Source organism: Athene cunicularia (genome assembly GCF_003259725.1).
Source record: "Athene cunicularia isolate RWA chromosome 6 unlocalized genomic scaffold, athCun1 chr6_part1, whole genome shotgun sequence".
Lineage (NCBI taxonomy): Eukaryota > Metazoa > Chordata > Aves > Strigiformes > Strigidae > Athene > Athene cunicularia.
The window spans coordinates 3231555-3251864 of record NW_020799105.1 but is presented as its reverse complement, the minus strand read 5'-3'; the positions used below and the strand labels follow the sequence as shown (position 1 = coordinate 3251864).

The 20310-nt window shown below is 41.2% G+C and overlaps 1 protein-coding gene across 13 annotated transcripts in view; it reads right to left on the bottom strand.

The window, feature by feature from the left end:
- Positions 1 to 20310, bottom strand: part of CAMK2G (calcium/calmodulin dependent protein kinase II gamma) — a 233771-nt gene that overhangs the window by 135521 nt on the left and 77940 nt on the right. The window contains exon 1 of one of the 13 annotated variants that reach the window (XM_026851326.1): positions 14472 to 14534. The exons of the other annotated variants lie outside the window; for them this stretch is intronic. Within the exon in view, the coding sequence (XP_026707127.1) occupies positions 14472 to 14512 (41 nt within the window). The 5' untranslated portion in view covers positions 14513 to 14534. Of the gene's footprint in view, positions 1 to 14471; positions 14535 to 20310 lie in introns of those variants that run through there. 13 annotated transcript variants of the gene reach the window in all.

Sequence of the window (20310 nt, the reverse complement as noted above, 5' to 3'; positions counted from 1 at the left end):
AGGCCCCGAAGCCCCGCAGCGCCGCCGGGCCCCTGGGCTCGGCGGGCTGGCACCTGCCGGCGCTGGCAGACTGCTTTCCGCCTGCTGCTGAAGTGTGGCCAAAGCCACAAACGGAGTTATTTTTATGGGTAAGGGTGTTCAAAATCATACAGGGCAGAGACTTTTTTGAGCTGTACTTTGTGTCTTTATCAGTCTATGAAATTTTACGCAAAAATTTTAAGGGCAGAACCCGTTCAAACTTGTTCAAACGTTTACACTGACAGATTTAAAATGATATCTGTGGGTTTAAGCAGGCTGCACAAGTTACGTCGGTTTGGATTTTCTGCTATCCTAACAGCAGCTCAGGACTGCTGTAAATCTAAAACCCAAGCTCTGCCCCAGCACAGCCCCAAGCACAGCCCGCGGCGCAGATGATAACGCGGGCCCTGCCCAGCCATAAGGTCTGGTACAGCTCTGAGGTGTAGGAGGGACGGTCTGGTTGTGGTGCTTGCCTTCCTCCAACAAATCACCGCCCTGCGCACTCCAATTCCTGCAGCACCCCGGCAAGTAATCAACACATCCACTCAAAGCTGGGATCTCCTGAAAGACACTTAATTGCAAACTCAACATGAAATAGGTATTGATCAAAGAGCAAACAGATAATACAACATGAAACGCGGAACATTTCTGTGGCAACATCCCATTTAAACGTAACACAGGCTGTGAGAGATCATTCTTGAAAAGTTATTTCCAAATAGAGGATTTGTTTGTGAACTAAGGTACCCTGGAAGAGTTGGGACCAGTAAGACAAGACCCACGCCATCAGACAATTTACATTTGTAAATATGGGCCTGAAGCTGTCAGATTTTCAGTTGCTTGTTCCACAGTGGCCTCAGATGAGCCCTACACTTCTTGCTTCTCTCTCTTCATTTGCAAGATGATGATAGCACTTATCTCTCCTATAAGTCACGTATTGGACTATGACTTACAACTGATATATAAAGAATGAAGACTTGTTAACAGTCACTGAAGTTATGCCAACTAACAACCCCACAAATTCACTCTGTTCTTGCTGTGGGTGTATTCATTTAGCTAGTGAATATCAGTGTGTGGGATTAACCAGACAAACCTGTAGCCAGTGAGAAATGAATACTATGCAGGGTGTGTATCCCTCTCAATAATCCATGATTAATGCTTGTTTCTACTAGAGTTTATGCTTTTCATAAACTCCAGAACAATAAGCCCCAGTTTGCTCAAGGGACTTAATTTTTCTAAACACCATACTCTGGAGGTTGTGGCTCCCTAGGTGGCTGACAAAGGACAAACAAAAAAATGGGAGAAAATCGCTTCTGCTGCTGAATCTAATCGTGCATCCCCATTGCAAACAGGAGGAGGGGCTGTTGTTTGCAGTTTAGAGTTCCCAGGGCTGCTTGCCAGGGCCAAGGGAAATGTTTGCTACATCTGTAATATGTTACGTGCTGTTGATTTTAATTGCTTTTCAAAATGTGAAGACAACTGTGATATTTGGAAGAGGCGGGTGAACTGCACTAATAATCTCTGTTCTGTAGCAGATCTAGTCCACAGTGTGCCGTGCCGGTTTTTCAGCAAAATTCTGCCAGTACTCTGGGGAGTGGGAAGGAAAGGAATTAGGCATGCCCTACACAGCCAAAGAAGTGCACTTGATTAACTGTTTATAGTGGAGCTGCATAAACAGAGGTCTATGTCCTTTCTTATCAGAACGTACAGTAAAAGCAGCTAGCTCTAGTTACACAGCTATGCAGCTACTACATTATGCCTTGTGAGTAAGAGTAACACTGAGCATCATGTTTGGCAAAAGTTATTTGGTCCACTTGAGAACTGTCTTGAGAATTAGTGACTTAGTACTTGCATTATAAATGGGTAATCAGCAATGCACCTTGGTTGAGGGCTTAGGGGGGTTCTTCAAATCCTTGGGAACACTCCAGTTCCAGGCTAATGTCCATCCGGAGGCTGTTCCCAAAAGGTTTTAGATCCCAGTCCCACCTAGTGATGTATGAAGGAAATTCATTGCTTCCTTCTGCTAGGCAATTGGTATTCTGGGACTTTGACTCACCTAGAAGTGGGTTGGAGGTGCAGTGGGGGTGCTGATTACAGCTGGGTGCTCTTGAGTGATGGGAAATGCTGCAATTTGCTTCATCCAGTCCCTTGGAATCCAAGTGCATAGGCTTCTTCCTGGGGCTTATGTAGAGTCTCAGCCCCAAATGTGGAGTGTGTTTTTCACTAGCAAGAGATGATCCAAATGAGACTGACATGTTAGTGGGTTGGGAAGCTTTGCCTCAGCAAAGCTGTACTTCACAGACCCCACAGCCAGCTTTTTTTTTTGCAGCTGTGAGCAAACCCAGCACAAAAATCAGAAAAAAACATCAGCAAGGCAACTGTGGAAACTGGCAGATTCAAACAGATCAATGGAGCAAAGCTACTCCTTTCATTCTGTCACTCCTGGATAACCAGATGCTTTACAATAAAACTGGATGTAAACATGATTTTCAATCATGGATATCAATTGCTATTTCTTCATAAGAGTTAGGTGTGAATTCTCTGTATGCAAGTTGCTTAGTGCAAACTGCTGAACCAGAAGTTACATATCTATTTAGAAGTATAAATGGGTAACAAACACAGACTGATTTTTCCAAGTAATTTCAAGGCAAGCTGTGGATGTTGAGTATCTCTGGAGAAAAAATAAATGTAAAAATATCAGTCTGCTTTTATGTGCCAAATATAATTCTTGGAAGACTGACCTCACACATGCTGGGTCACCTCTTGTTTGACCTCTCTGAGACCTGTTTTCCTCCTCTGGATTGTGTAAATAATAATGTTATTTAATGTTATCTCTCCTTTTAATTTGGCTGAATAATAATATGTTTATAGTAGATATGATTGCTGTTCTCACACATCAAGAATGGTTAAATCATTCATTCACCATTTTAAAAGATTCTGCCTTTTGAACTGTTTTAATTTGACAAATAGGTTGTACCAAAAAAATCCAAACACTTGTAGTTACATACCTTGCTGAAATTACAGCCAAAGCCATAGCCTTACTGACATGAACATTATGAATAAACAGGCACTTCAGATTTCTTTGCATAAACACCTAGAGGCAGGTCTGAACAAACAGAGACAAGTCTGTGCCAGCCACCTTCACCACCCAGTCCCAGATGCCAGTGCAACACGGGACTGTGCAAATTCTACCCGCCAGGGCCCTGCCTGCACCTCCCCTGCCCCAGGGTTTAGCTGCCTGTACTCCAGGTCTGGGATGATGGTGCTCAGCTGTAATCTGTGTTCAGACTGGGAAACTGGGGCCTGCCCCTGAAGCTGAGACACTCGGCCTTGGTCCTTGCCCAAGCTGTGTTGAGGGTAGCCATGTCCCTGGTCTCCTATCTCCCTGCCCCACTGACCTCCTGACCTGACCTTGGACATGCCACTCACTGCGGGCTCACGTGGCAGCTGGGTGCTTGGCTGAGGCTGGGTACCATCCCTGCTCCTGCCCTGCCCGCCATGCCGGCCAGCTGCACTCCAGCCCGTGCGCACACATCCCTGCCTGCCTGAGGGTGAACCCCTGCTGCCAGCTCACCTCCTGCTGCTCCCTGAACCCCAGGCTTCAGAGCAGCCCTATTACCTTCTCACAAAGGAATCAGAGATGCAAGAAAAAGGTTTCTTGATTACTTTTTATCCTGGAAAAACAAATATACTTGACTGTTTTATGTGAGCAGAAGACTCTTCTATGCCTATGATTACCTAGCTTAAACCTTATTGTGAATCAATCCAAAAATTTGTGTTTAGATGGAAAATTTTCCCCGAAACTCTGCTCTTACAAGGCAGCTGCCTAGCTGATCCTCAACAATGAACTGACTAGATCTGGGAAATACACAACAAAACTTTCTGTAATCTAAAATGGAGACTGCTGAGTGCTTTCAGCACATATACATACCACCAGCTCCTCCTCACTGTGCACAGCTAGCTGGCGTGCTGCAGAGGTCTGTAGGGGTGTAGTATGTGCAACCAACCCCTGACTCACCGAAACAGTCCAAGTCAGTCTGAAACAAACCTGCCCGTTACACTGGTAGGGCTCACACATATTGGCCATATTGACCTGCCTTTGTTTAAGCAGATGGAGCAATGCTAATGAACACCAACCAACATTCACCTTGTGTCATCCAACCCCAGGTAACACACTCAGGAGAGAACACAAAGTTGTAACTCACTGTTGTAGGCAACACACTGTGTACTATCTAAAGAAGAAAAGGCAGGCAGAAAATCCTTTTCACTGACTGAATAAGGAGATACTTGTCACTCTACTCTGTAGAGGTAAGATTCAAAACAAATCTACTACGAGCTAGCCATTTAGGCATAGACACTTTGAAATGTTGCTTCATTTAGCTTGTACTTTTTGAGGGAAGGCACTGAGTCCTCTGCTTGTCTTGTGTTTGTACAGTAATTATGGGGCTTTGATCTATAACCAGTGTTCTTACAGCTATTCAATAGCTGAAGCATTTAAGAGATATCAGAAAATTGCCCAGTGCAACTAGCAGATAACCTCACTGGTCGTCACAGGACAGACTAAGGATGAGAAAGGACAAAGGCAATAACTTTGGAAGAAAGGTAGAGGCAAAATGGTAGGATAGTTTTGTGCTGTGCCTACACCCTACATAATCTGAATTTAAAAAAAAGAAAGCTTTTGAATATTTGCTCTCTTTTAAAAAACAGACATTATTTACCATATTAGCCTACAGGGAGAATGATGGAATCTAGATTGACCTTGGTTTTTCCAAGTAGTTTAACTTTAAAAAAAGCTAGTCTTCCTTTTGGGTAAATATAGTAGTCAAGAATCAAAAATTTACAATTATTAATGGTGTAACCCAAAGCAAAAAATACATTATTTCAGGCCCATGTATAGCTGTAATACACTGAAATAATCTCAGCGATTGCATGATGATTGATTGCTGAGATTCTCCATATTACTAATTTACTGATTTACTAATTTTCTATACGTATACATTTATAACACATTTTGGCATTTCTGAGGCCTAACATTTTGTTTCCAGCATTTTCCCTAACTAGTCATAGTTGAATGACGTGACCAATTAAAAATGGATTACGCTGCATAGGGTATTTCCATTATGTCTTCAGCCTGTGCCTGATAGGACTGTTTTTCTTACTATAAATTATTTTGGTTTCCTTGAAGAAGTTCAGTGACAGAGATGAAAACAAAGATAAAATTATCCAAACACAGATGCTCAAAAGCACAAATACAAGAACCTTAGTATAAGAATCCTTAGGAAAGTAATGCCTTAAGTTGCTAGAGAACAAATATTAAGAATATCAGATCAAGGGGACATGCAGGTTTTGTCCCTGGTTATTGAAGAAAGCCACTTCATAAAATCCTGTTTCTTAAAATGACCAATTTTCTCTGAGAAACAGTGACAGGATTTTTGTCTTGTTTCATCATTTGGGAAGGCGCTCCATGCTATTAGCTGCGATTGTCAGAGAACTTCTTTCAGTTTCCAGCCTAAACATACTCACAACCACTGGACACTGTCTGTACAGTCTGTTCCAGGTGTTTCCCTATGTGGCATTTCTTGAATACCTTCTACCATGTAAATGCCAATGGAGATGTACATCTCTTCCATCCAGTCACCTTTGTGACCATTTGGTCTTGTCTTTGTATTTTTTAGCTTTTTGCCTGAGTAAACACTGCATACAGTATTAGCAGATTCACCACCTATGAGCAAAGGAAGGAAGGAAGCCTCCTCCCAGCCTTTAGCTGTAGGCTAGGCCTTCATCCTCCTCTCACAGAGGAGAAGGTGCAGATGACATGGCACATGGACAGCATTCAGCTGGGAAAGAGATCTTCAGCTCAACAGATGGACACTTGTTGGGCCTGACAGCTAACTTTTCTGATTATTAACAGCGTTTGCAGGTACCTGCATTAAAAGATCATGTTTAACATGTTGATTTCAGGAAATTAATTTGCATACATTTGAATAGATTTCATTGGCAATGAAAATAAATAATATCTCTACAAAACAGCACAAGAATCATAAGAACAGACAAACCTTAAATTAGTGGGCTGGAAATTTTAAATAACCCAACAGTAATGAAGGTGTTTACAGCCAACATGTAAGACAGTGGCAAAGCTGGTAGTAAAACCTAGCTTTGCAACTCATGAATCAAGGGTCCCTCCAAGGCATAAAACTGGCCTCTGCACTAAAGCAATTTATGTGTGTTTTCAGGGTGAGGGAAGAGATTGGAAACTGTGCTGATAACCTAACTCTCAGTTATCAGCCAGGTCAAAAGGCAGGGTGCCAACGGGGTAGCTCAAATACTTTAATCTATGATGACACTGCTAAAGGCATGCGAAATCTATAACCATCTTAACAGATTCTGTAATGGACTAGACTTCTCCTTATCCAGGTAACCTGAGTAGGTGTCATTTGTAACTAGGTATCTGTGAATTTCCCAGCTGATCAAAAGCAATTTTGTTATTAGCTCCTCAGCATTACGTCTTTCTTGTCTTAGCCTGAAGAAAAGGAAACCCCCATACTAGCACACAGGAGAGCAGGAAAACAGGCACAACAGAAAGCACAGCATTGCTTAATGAATTGGGAAGGGAATGAGAATACCTGTCTCACAGCTTTTTGTTTATAAGGTCCTTCCACCAACACTACTTAGAGAGGGTGGTGTATGTGCTCTGCTTTTCCAATTATCAGGCACCAGGTAACCAAGGAGTAGATTAGAGCAGGAAGCTGAGGAGGGTAATTTTTAATGTCAGCTCTGTGTTTATGAATAGGATCCATGTCCCCATGTTTTGTCTAACTATAAGTTAAATTGTCACTTACAGGTATAAGTTAACTTTATATAAACTAGATTTTAAGTGACTGAATCTGTTTACACTTGAATCTGCACAGCTTCATTAATTGGGTTCAGCATTCAGCTAAACTAACTGTACCTTTCCATTTCCCAACCTTCTCTAATACAGATATCCCACAACAAAGTAAATCCCCAAAATTGTAAAATGATTGAATACAGTGAATATGTTCTTTGCATACCCATGTCCTAAGGCACTTTCTGCCTTAGGAAAAGAAAAAAAGAACTGAAAAATACCTCACAATTCATTACGTATTAAAGAATTTCAATGACTCATTTTAAGAGTGTTCTCCACAGATGGTTGGTCAAATAGGTAGGCATTCCTTCTCAAAGGTTGTTATGGTATGAAAAATTCCTTAATCACACTACAGTGGCTTCTGACTGCAAATTTTTTTCAGCAGCCCAAAATGTTTCATTAGTTCTATAGGAGCATGCTAACCCTCACCACAAAAAAAACGCAAGGCCCTGAGAACAGGTCTGAAAGATAAATTAATTAAGGAAATAAAGTTGTAAGCAGTTGATCAGTTGAGCACAGAGACTGTGGCTTCTCTGGAGTCACTCAAGCCACTGTCAGTAAGAAAGCTGAAATGCAGTATCACATAGCATGTGAATCAGCACTGTCAAACACATTCACCTTCACACTGACAGTTGTGTACGAAGGTGCTAGCCTGCAGCCAGTTTCTCGCTCTCTACAGAAGAAAAGGAATCATTCATCACTTTTCTCATTAGAGATATCCTTCCCCTATAATATTCAGGCTCAAATTTCAATTTCAAACACACTAAAGCACAAAGAGTGTTTATGTGTCTGAGTCCCATTTCCTTACAATTCCATTAACAGTTTTCAATAATAGATTTGGACCAAATTGTCTGCACCACCAACATTCTTCCCAACAGAGTAGAATATAGGAGTAAACCTGGTTTTCCAGTTGATTTCCACCCACAGAACAGATTGAGAGCTCCAAATGTAGTTGGCACATTACCAGGTATTCAGCATATTATGATATACTGCTACTCTATATTCATGAAGTCCCAAACAGACAAATGTACTTGCAATACATCTGTATCTCCCCATCTGCAACAAACTAGCTCCTTGAAGGTTAAACACTACTTAAGGGAGGAAGCAGATAAGCCATCCTATAAAGAAAGCCTTTAATCAGCAATAAATACAATGACAGAATGTAAGATCATCCTGTTGGAAAGCAGCGTGAAAGGAAACATGGAACCATCACCATGCTATTCTTTTCCTCAGCAGGTTTTTAACTGCAGCTGCCAAGAGTCACATTATCAGTCACATTATAAGGTGAGATCAGCCCCTACTATTTCCTATGGAACTCATGCAAAAACTTGATAGGAAACAAACTGAAGGCAAAGGCGTTTGAAAAGTCAGGAGAGAGTTTCCAAAGATGCACCTGCATTTTGGAAGTTTTTCCCCAGCCGTACTCATGCCACAGACAACAGAAATCTATGCAAGCAAGGTAAGGCCAATTTACCAATTATTTCTGTGAGCGGTGCCAGAGAATTGAGCAGGAAATGCACTGAGAACTGGCAGGAGGAAAGGCCATCTTCCTGTTTAATAAGAATGCTGTCTGACACAAACACTTCATTCAAGTGCCTCATGGCTGCAGAGGTTAAAATGGAGACGGAAGGACACTGAATAACAGCGTTTGGCAAATTCACCTCCTGAACATTGCTGGTTGCCAAGAAAATTCATTCTGACTCACAGGCAGCCATATGTATTGTTCCACAAAAGGATATGAATATGTGTAGCACTTGCATTGATGGCCCTTAAAAGCAGTTACAAATTTCCAGCAGTTTTAGTAGATTTCTCTCTTGCCTGAAGAATAGTTCCAGTTTGAAGAGGAGACCTTCTTAGGCTCTCTGAATGCTACTTGTTCAAAAAGACTTTGTGGGTGGCCTGCCTGGGAAAAAGAGAGCAAAAGCACCGAAGCGGAGGTGACCTGGTAATGTGTCAGCAAGGAGTGGCAGGCCTGAAAATTCAGTACAGAGCCAAAATGGGATAGAGGCATATAATCAAAGGCTACTTTGCTACAACAGTTCTGCCCTGCAGAGCTCTTTTTTTTTAATCCTGTGCAGCAGGAACCCTGAGGAAACATCATTTGACATTCCCAGGGCTGATGTTTGGTGATTGACAGTGCTGTTGACACAACTGTCAGGTTATTTCATCACAGAATTTGGCCCCTTAATTGCTCAATTGAGAATGCTTGACTCTGAAGATCTGCACATATGTTTGTCAAAAAGATTTACAAAGGGAAAAAAAAACAAGCCTATGTACTGTGGATGTTCAGACTCTCCTCTGCTAGAAACATGTTTGGCTTTGCACATCTAAAACATCTATCTTGGACAGCAGAATGCTCTTCACATAGTCATTAGTCAAACTACACAGCATGTCTAGGTGGTAAGTAAGCTGCATAGTCCACGAAATGGATATGTACAGTAAGAAACCGAAAAATTCTGACTTACCTAAAGCAATAAAAGATGGTAGCAAACAATTTGGATCTAGATGGTAACATTTTCCTGCTTTGCTTGATGTTACTTTTTTAGGTTAACTAGCAGAACTCTTCAACTCTGTATCCAAAACCAAATCTTTTCATTCCATACCTGTGGGATTTTCTCATTGTACACTGGCCAGGCTGGAAATCATAGGCTTCTTGCCATTAAAAAAAATCAGATTGTTATGTTTCAAGGAAGCTGTCTGCATGTCACAAGTATCTGGCTCCACTAGTTTCATGCTTTGAACAAAATTTTAAAATCATATCTAATGAGGATATGTCCCTTGCATCTGATAATCTATCACTTCCCTCAGATCTACACTCCAGCTGTTGATGTCTGCCTACATGAGGACTCAAGCATACTAATGATATTTGTACTCGGCACTGGTGAGGCTGCACCTCGAATCCTGTGTTCAGTTTTAGGTCCCTCACTACAAAAAGGACATTGAATTACCCGAGCACGTCCAGAGAAGGGCAACAAAGCTGGTGCAGGGTCTGGAGAACAGGTTGTACGAGGAGCTGCTGAGGAAACTGGGATTGCTTAGTCTGGAGAAGAGGAGGCTGAGGGGAGACCTCATCGCCCTCTACAGCTACCTGAAAGGAGGGTGCAGAGAGCTGGGGATGAGTCTCTTTAACCAAGTAATAAGCAATAGGACAAGAAGTAATGGCCTCAAGTTGCTCGAGGGAAGGTTTAGACTGGATATTAGGAAGCATTTATTTACAGAACGGGTTGTTGGGTGTTGGAATGGGCTGCCCAGGGAAGTGGTGGAGTCCCCATCCCTGGAGGTGTTTAAGAGTGGGGTTGACATAGTGCTGAGGGATATGGTGTATTTGGGAGCTGTCAGTGTTAGGTTATTGGTTGGACTGGATGATCTTCAAGGTCCTTTCCAACCTAGATGATTCTGTGATTCTGTAAGGGAGGTGAGATAAATGGACAAGGAACACAATAAACGGCCAAGACACACCGATATAAAGCATGGATCAAAGACGTATCCTCATCCCCTCAAAAGCTGAAACAGAGAAATATTTAAGAGCCCTTCTCTTACCGGCATGGGAACCAGGGCAGGAATGCCCACATTTGGAGCCCAGAAGCACAGCCACTCTTTGTAAGGAAAGGAGCTCAGCCTTTTTTTTTTTTTTTTTTTTTTTTCTGAGAATTCACTGCTTGTTTTAATGTCCCCCACAAAAAATTTGGCATCAGCACAAAGATTTCTCCAGACAGCTGTGGGATATTACTGAGCACTTCATGCTCCTAGCAATGCAGTAATTCCCTAACCACTATATAATTAAGGGCTTTGCTGAGGTTCAGTGACATATTTGTGCATTTGAAGTGCTGCACCTTGTTTCATAGGTCAGACTGACACACACTGAGAAAAAATCCTAATATCTAGCCAAACTTTTATCTGCAAAGGTGGATTCTTTAATAGTGCTTCATGGCTTCTGGAGGTGTAGTCCATCCTCAACCTGCTCCACTTGTCCTCCCCTTGGAACACAACCATTCTCTGCATTTGCTTTAAGTCACTATTAAAGCCCCAGTGACCAGTTAGAGAACTGACTTGGCTCTCTTGGGATCAGAGCAGCTAAACATTGAGCCTTTTGTTCTCATTGCCCAGTGAAAAGAGAATGAAATTCCTGAGTGGATGATTCTATCTTATTTGATCACCGTTTATAATTTCTTCCTTTGTTTCCTGTCATGTATTTCCCTGGGAAAGAAACAAAGAAGCTTTCCCTGCCTGGTGTGTGATTTCCCTGCCCTTCTGCTGACAAGCCAAATGGTTGGTGCTGACTGGTTACAATATTATACTCTATGCAAAAGGCAAAGGGGAAATGACCTGTCAGCACTCAAATAATAAAACTTGCAACTGTCACATTTCACTGCTGATGACTTATTTGCATTTCTGTCTTTTTAGAGCCTTTTCACCCTGGAAAACCCTGAAGAAATTTTAAAACACATTAAGGAATTAAAGGCTAATTCTACCAACTTTTTGTCATGCAGGTGCTTCATGAAAATTTGCACTTTAAAAATTATGGTGATGACTGACATGAATGTCTGCAGACGCAAGCGCCATTCTTCTGTTCTAAGTAGTAAGTACATTTACCTAGTACACCATATACATTGTCTGCAAGATGAGAGGTTACATCTGTAAAACAGACATCAAGAGAGCTGATAAAAATTTCAAACAACTTGAGTGACAAACACAGGTCACCTTCAGATGCCTAACTTTTTGTTATAAGTTCCATTTCATGTTTCATGTCCCAGCAACATGAAGATATGAGAACTACTTGAGATGTTATCAATCCTCAGCATTTTTCCAGTTCATCAGTATGTGCTCCTTTCATGTACAGATATTTCAGAAGATTTAAGGAATTCTGGCTCAAGCTTTGATATATGTAGACAGGAAAGTAAAATATTGTCTAAAAGGATTTTAGATGAGTTTTCCAAAAATCTTACATATAGAAAAAAAAAAGAAAAAAGAAAAAAAATATTTTGTAATCAGAGACTGGCATGTTAAATAAAACTCACAAGGATGTATAAGACAGAAGCAATATTCTGGGCAAGTATGGACATTCCAACCTGCTGGTATAGTAGAAACTATAGCCTGACATTTCTACAGTGACGAAAATCCCTTGAGGCTTAATGTAATTTAACTTGCTTTTCTTAAGGAAGTATGTTCAGTGTAAGTTTTGGCAACATTTTATTTTTCACACATGATGAATTAACCAGCAAAACATCCTGCTCTTTCTCAAACAGATGAAATAAACTGTATGATTTTCCATGAGTTTTTCTCCTCAGTAGAAGATAATTTAAAAAAAAATTAAAAAAACCCCAAACAAACAAACAAACAAAAACCCCACAGAACAAAACCCAATCTAATCTCAATTGAAAACATGATGTTTGGTAGAATATTCATTCTTATGGGAACTGAAAAGAGATACCAACTTCTAACAGGTTTGTTGCATATCCACTGTATCTGCAATTTTGGGTGCTTTTATAAATAAATGTAAGTGCCCCTACTGACTAGGATGACTTAAAAACTTAAGTCAGTCGTTGTCTTCTAGCCTATAAAAGAGGCTGGGTGAGAAAGACACATGGCTGAAACTCATGGCGTTCCCGGAAAACATTTCTGATTCTCTCACAGATGCTCTGCAAGACATCAGGCAAATCAGCGTCAAACTGATGCGAAATCTAACTCTGGACTGGGTTTATGCATCATCTTTCTGTAAAATGAAGAGTGCTGGTTTAGAATAGAAAGTCTTCAGGGCAAGGAGGGTGACTTGACTTAGCAAGTAGTTGTAAATTTCCTGGCATGTTGGAATCCTGATTTCAGCATTGGCCTCCAGGCAAAATTAAAGGTAACACAAGAGACAATAATAAACTTTGCTGAAGCTTCCCTGTGGAGCACCTGGGTGCTACTGGTGATCTTTATCTGACTCTCTTATCTGTTTGACGGCTACTGCATTGCTTGCAAAGTGCTAAGAGTTAAACTTAATAATGGTAGTTTCATATACCAACATGTAAAAAGTAAAATATTTCACATAACTGATACCAAAACAGGTGTCAAAGACCTCTGATCAAGCTCCACACATCTCCAGTGGAACACTGCTACAGAATATGCAGTTGTTAATGGAATTTTTGAAGATCGTTCCAGAATAAGAGAGGCAAGAGCTTAAATTTTGCTTCCTGGTGAGTAGTCACACCTGAATAAGCAGGACCTGTTTCCATGCAAAAGAAGATGCTATGTGCTTAATAGGATAATTTGCATGCTGGCCTTTTACTGTTTTGTCCTTCTTCTGTGAATCCTATTCTCTGGATGCATAAGTAATAAGTAATTATTTTGGGGTCCTTGTACATTAAAAAAATAACGGCTCCCTTCCAAACAAGTTCTTTGGAATGGGTCAGGCAGAGTGAATCTGGAAGAACAATGACGGTTGGAACCACAGGCTGAAAACACCTTTGAAACATGGTTGAACCCAGAAAAATGAGAAGACCTGGGTACTGTCATTCAGATAACTAGATCTGAAAAGGTCTGAAAGAAAAGGCCAAAGATACAGCTAGTCCTGAATAACAGCTCTTCTAAAATACGTATTTCTGTCATACAGAAGAATTTCATTTTATGTTCCATGTCTGTAATATTATTTCTTTTAACTCCAGAAGGGGTGGATAGAGTGATTCTGACGTAAGTGTATATAAAGTCTATTGGTGTTCCATTTTAAAATAAATGTGCTATACTACTTTAAAATACCTGCCTATAAAGTCAGTCTTCATATTCTCTGCCATCCACTTTCAAAACAGACACAGCATATCCTCTTAAGTACAAGGAATCAAGAACTGTTGAGTAGATAATGATCTCAACATGAATGTGCTTGTAGCAGCAAAACCAGTTTCTATGGGGAGATGAACATTCTGTGGTGCTGCCATTGAATATTGTAATTTTCATGCAATTGCTAACATGGGAGTCTCCCCACCCTCTACTAGCTTGCTGAAAACAGAAATCTCATGATACTCAGATACTTAGTTGATTTTTTACTTATATTTCAAGATATATCCCCTAGTTCAAGTCAGCCAAAAGATAGTAAAACCCATGTCTTTTCAGATTTAGGAAATTAGTGTGCTTTATCTTCCACTATGGAAGCCACTTTCTGTGTGACTTGTTCGTGCAGCTCAGTGATCAGGCACTAGAAATATCAGGCACAAATGATTTCTTACTTTCTTTTGGTGACAGTCCCACCTGCAAGCTGTAATCACCATGCCTTTTCTGGGGTCACTGAAAGAGTAAGCCTTTATATCTGAGCCTTCATGGATGATGATATCATATCCACACACATGCTCACATTGCTGCACGTTTCTGTTTTTTCCCTTAAGCTTTGGAAGCACTAATGAGAAGCTGAAGTGCTCTGCCCTAGCCAAGAGTATGTAAACCCCAAAGAGTTGAGGTTCTAAATAAGAAAGAAAAAGTAAAGAAAGTAGTGGGTGAAAGGAAGCACCAGTGGCCCAATTTGGTCAATGAGAATCAATATGAAGAGACGTTCAGAGGTAGCTAGAATAGTTAAATTCCTGAACTATTCAGTGAAAGTTACCTGTGGGTAGGGTCAAGTTCCAAAACACAGTTCCTCCACATCCATAACTGGAGGCCAGATCTGAGGCAGAACACAACTCTTGCAACTGTGACAAACAGAAGCTTAATACAGTAACCAGTTTTGGAGATTGTCATTTGGTGCTGAGACTGGCTTTGTATAGCAAATACTCTGGCTGGCTGATTTTCTCCTGCTTCATTAAGCCACATCTCTTGCAGGACACAACCATTCTCTTCCTGGAGAAGACCCAGCATCTTTCTTCTTTAAGTGTTAGCAAGGTACAGTTTTATTATCAGAAAACATCTGGGCTCATGTGTACTACAGCATTGTTGCTATGGGCTAGCTAATCAAATCAATATACAATCCAAAAGGAGACCAGCAGAAGTCTATTTTCTGCCTATTTTGATGTGTGAGTTCAAGTAAGAATCATCCCAGGTTCAAGATGGAAAACCTTAAGTACTCCTGGAATCCCTTGAAAATCTCAACTTTCAACTATCTGTATTCCTTGTCCTAGTAATTCTTGTATCTTCTTATAATTTCTCCTCACCTCCCCAGCATCCTACAGATACTGGATATTAGCTCCAGCCACAGCTCTACAACTGTGTGTAAGCCTGACTGCCTTGACACTTTGCAAGAAGTCAGTGGGAGAGTCTATCTCCCTCTTCTCAGCAGGCTCTGCTATCTCTGTGCCACACCACCCATTAGTTCTGTTTCCCAGGGTGGCACCAATTGACTTGCTTTATATTTAGCTACAGCATGTCTCATGATGTTTCAGAATGTCCTCAGGTAAACTTACTAACTCCTCTGTCAATCCCATGAGTCAAGCCAGACAGCTTCTGCTGTCTCACATTCTAAAAAGGTTAGTCCTCAATAATCTTTTCTGATCAGAAAAGCCTGTGTATTAGACGAGATGACCACGCCTACCCTAACATGTCTGCTTGCTTGGGCTTTTCTCAGTGAAACAGCCAATAAGCCTCCAATAACCAAAGGAAAGGAATATATGTTCCCACACAGAGCTGCAATTCCCTACACTGCAAAGAAAAAGTGTATTATAAGGTCTCTTCTTCAGCTAGATCTGAGGACACAGGACAGATAGCCTAGAAGTCAGAATTAACTTCTCATTGCTAGGGTGTCTTCCACAGACAGCCAGAGCTGGAAGAAAAGCTACAATCCCAACATGTCACCAAGATATATCAGGAGAGAAGGTGGGGTTTCTGTCTAGTTTCCTTTATATTACCATTGCCTTCTCTCCCCATGACCCTGTAATCTCAGTTCTATTCACAAAGGTACAGGTAAGATAGTGAGTAATTTATCTTGGAAGTGCAATTTCCATGACACTAGAATTTGAATGTTGCCAGGATCAAAGATCTGCTTGGCCACATAGACTGAGCAATGTGGGCATATGTGAGAGATCTGCCTTTTAGGCAGCTGCAGCTGGGAAAGAGCTAACATTCAGTAGGAAACAAAACCATGAAAAGCAGGTGCAAAACAGTAAGATATGGCATAGAAATACAGGGAGGTGGACTACTTCTCTTCTGAATGTGGATCACAGGTCATTTGTTGTTTTCCCTTCAGCCATACCTTGTCTGTTTGTGTGATCCTTTCACATAGGAGGTAGGGGTTCATGAAAGGCAGGATATATGGGGCACGGTAGACTGGAGAAATGTAGTGAAATGGCTGTGGAGCAAGACAGAGGATAAGATCATATCCCTTCTTGATGGATCCATCCTGCCTGCTACCCTCCTCTCTCCCTTCTTGGGGAGCTGGCTGGTGTGTCTATACCCAAACCAATCTCTGCAAAAGCCAGCACAACAAGAATGTTCTGCAAACCACTGTCCTGTTTTGTGTATGCGTCACCAAGCTCTGCTTTCATCACATCCCATTTTCTTTTCGAAGAGCTCTCAGTCCCTCCCAGTCCCAAGTGCTGACAATGAGCTGCACTCCTCCCTGCTCATGCTCTGCAAGTGTCTCCAGATTCACAAAACTCTTCAGCCCCCACATAGAACCTTTGAGGAGTCCTTCCTCAAAGTTCATGCTGCCTATTTAATTGTTAACTCCTCTCACCTTGATGCAGGGTGTATCTGCATTAGTACATGCTCATTATTTTGTTCTTTACTTTCCTGTTTTGGTCATAACTTTCAAAATGGTTTCTGAAAGATTCAGCACCTCCGTTCCCTGTCTACCTTAAAGTGTGCTTGTTTGATGCTCAAACAGGCAAAAATCCCCTTGTAACACCCAGGCATGTTTTCACAATCATTCTGTCTGCCTGATGGGGTGTTGGGAAACAATTACAGTATGCGCAAGTACTCTGTAAGAGCAAACTACTCCCAACTTTCTCTAATGTGTTAATAGGTCTGCTATAGCTGTAAAAGGGAAAGAGCTCAACAGGAAAGGTAGACATGACCAGTTCCTTCCTTAGACAGTCTCACTGACTTCAGCTCTGCCACTCTGAGCCACCAAAGGCAATGGGGAAGGGAATCCAGGGGAAGTCAGCTGGGGCAATGAGCTGCACAATACCTGCACAACTTACATGTTGCAGAACAAGGCATAGGCCCAGGCAAGCCAGAGCATCACTCAGGCCTGTGAACAGTAACTGGGTGTTTCGAAAGTCCAAAAGTAGCTGCAGGCAGGTCTGTAGTGGTCATGGAATCACCTGCATGGTGTGGAGTGAGGTCCCAGATTAATCCCTAGCTCATGAGACAGCAAGACAGCCTATGCAGGCTGATTAGGGCATGCTTCTGTTTCTTTCCTTGTTCTTGCTGCTTTTCACCGCCTCATTATGTCAATAACAGTGTAACAGCAACAAATGTTTTCAAGCTCACTTTTTAACTATTTTATTGAATTAATAATCTCATCTGTAATTTATTATGCCTCACTCTCTATCAAAAATTTGAATTACTCTAGAAAGCCACAGATTTGCTACAAAATTCAGCTCATCAAATATCTATAGTTTTGACAATGGATGGGTTTCTGTAGTTTTGTTCTGGTTTTAGCTAGCTGCCTGAAAACAGCCCTGTGGTGAAGAATGGGCTTCTGGGTTGCAATCTCGAAGGCACCTGAGAGACTCAGGCTCTTCATTTTATCTCAGACTCCAGAGGAGTTCAGTGCAGGACCATGCCCTTGGGAGAGCAGCTGGTGGGAAGGTGGCCCTTTTTGCACTGTGTTCTGAGATGCTGTCCTGAATTCTCAACTGAAATGTAAGACCAGACATCCAGAGATGTCAACTAAGTGTTCATTCAGGCTCTGCTGCTGATTTCCTCCACAACCCTGAGAAGTGTTGTCCCTCCCACCAATGTGTGCAACTGTAGCATGGGAAATACATAAACTTCCTAATGGCAGAGGTGGTGGGACTGAATGAGTCTGTGAGGCACTGTGCAAAAAAATCAAGTATGCAGGACACTTTCAGAAAGAGAGTATACAGTTGCTACATCACTGAAAAAGTCTGTATAATAGAGTGGTAATAATTAAAAACATAACACAGCAACTTGGGTTAAAGGACAGTATGGATTCTAGCCAAGAAAGAAAAACCTGTACTAACAATTTGCCAAATATTTGCAGACTGCAATTTCAGACTCACTTAAATGCAGGTTCCACTGAACACCTTTGGACAAAGCTGATGTCTAAAGTAGAGCTAACAACATATTAAGATACTGCAGAAAAGGGGAGGCAGCTCTGCTGATGTTGGCATTCCCTTTCAAACTCCTAAAAGACATACAGAGACAATTAAATTACATTATTTTTCCTGAGAAAACTTTTTTCGCTCTGACTGTACAGGAGCTAGCTCACTACCAGACACTTGTACACACACAGTCCTGTGTGTCTGAATTGATTAACTGTCTATTAAAAGGATTTCTAAATCATGATTTATAGTTTATACTATTACAGGGCTCTCCAAAGCCATATTTTCAATAGTCCTCAGTCATGGTTTTTATTCATGAGTTACTTGGTTCAGCCAAGTGCCCTCTAGCTTGTTAACATCCTCCATCAGAAGTCTGGAAATAAAATAGTCTGAGTCCCTTATTTCAGTTTTGTTTCCTTGTCTAAAGGGCACGAAAATATGAACAGGACATCAGTAGTATTGAAAGGGTTTCTTAACCACCTGGTGATGAGCACCAGTAGTCCTGCTCAGAACCAGAGTTCCCTTGTTTTTCAAAGGACCTGAGCTTTACTGAAACAAAACACAGTCCCAAAGACTGAGACTTTGATCTTGCCTTGACATACTCATATATACAGTGCACCTGTAAAGGAAATAAATTTCATTCAGATTTGCAAACCCAGGAGTTAGCATGCTACATAGTTATTTGTTTAGCTAATCCAGTCAAAGGAAAAATTTGCCTGAAGGAACATGTAAGCAGTTTGGTGAACAAAGGCTGTTTTTGTTCCAGATTAATTTCCAGACTTTTTCTGGTTAAATTCCTGACAAATACTCCACAGGCTAACTTCAGTTTGTAAGATGGGTTCTGACTATGATGGTTTGTCATTAATCCAGTTGTTACATTGATTCCCAGCTCCACGTCAGAGCTGAGAACATTCTGTACGCAATTGGACTTTCCTTTTCCGAAAGTTTGGTGTTTGACTAGAAAACGGTCATTAAAGGTCACTTTCATGAACAGGAGGAAAAAAGCTTGAATCTTGTATAACTCAGGATTATATAATAATTTTGTGGGTGAAATCATAATAGTGATTTGCTATTTTTATTACCACATGACAGATGCCAATCCAGCTGCAGTGTTCTCCCTCCAGGCAGACCCTCCCCTCCTCCAGTACCACCAGGAGGAGATGAGACATACAGAAGAGCTGAATATTATAGGAAAATAATCTGCTGTGAGCCAGATACTTTGGTCCTTCAAGTCTGCATAGCACTGTGTGAATGAGATAGCTAGATACTGCCTTCGTATGAGCAGCGCAAAGTTGCAGAAGCTGCTCTGACCTCTCCTGCACAGCAATCATTCCGTTCTGTATATAAAAAGAAACGGAGAATGAGTCAGAAATAGGAAGAGAGAATATGGGAAAAGGAGAGTCATGTTTCAGACCAGGAAAAGGATGGGGATGGAACACAGCTCTGCAGACCTGAGCAGTTAGTCCAGCTGTCACTGTCACACTGCTACACAAGCAGCACAAGTTGAAATGGTTTCCTGCAGCATACAGCTACAAAACAGAAAGGTGCCCTGAAAGCATTTGAGTGAATAGCAGAATTATGACCCCCAAAGTTGTTGTGAAAAGGAGCAAATCCTTAATCACTGCTTGACAGCTATCCCAGCCTGCTACACCCTCCCTTGCTTAATGTGGCCTCAGGATTCTGGCAAGGAAATAAAAAAAATAAAATCACATCTTTGCATACTAACTACGAGTATTGCAGCATACCAAAAGCCCAGGTATAACCTTTTGCACTTTATTCTGTATGTAAGAGAATTTATCTGTAAATGACAAAATCTGGTTTTACTCCTTGGTGAACTTGGAAATGAAATCTTTGTTTCAGTGGTTTTCTTCGGTATACATTCACACTGGCTTATTATTGCAGAAGAGCAGGCAAGTGCTGAGCTGAGAAAATTGGTTTGCCGTTGTCTGAATGGTCACAAAGCGCTGAGTTTTGCACAAAGTAACTTTTTACTTCAAAGTTTCTCAGAAGATCTGAGTTGTTTGCACAGGTTTGCTATTCTGGGATTGCTTACAAGTGCTGAACTGTAGAAGATGTGCTAAGTGCTAGAGGGTTGTTTGAGTTTTTTTGGTTGTGTGGTGGTTTTTTGTTTGTTTTGTTTTTTTATGGTACCAAGTATCAATTACACTACAAACAATTAACCAAATCCCCCTGAAGCCCCCATTAAAGTTAATGCCTTAAATC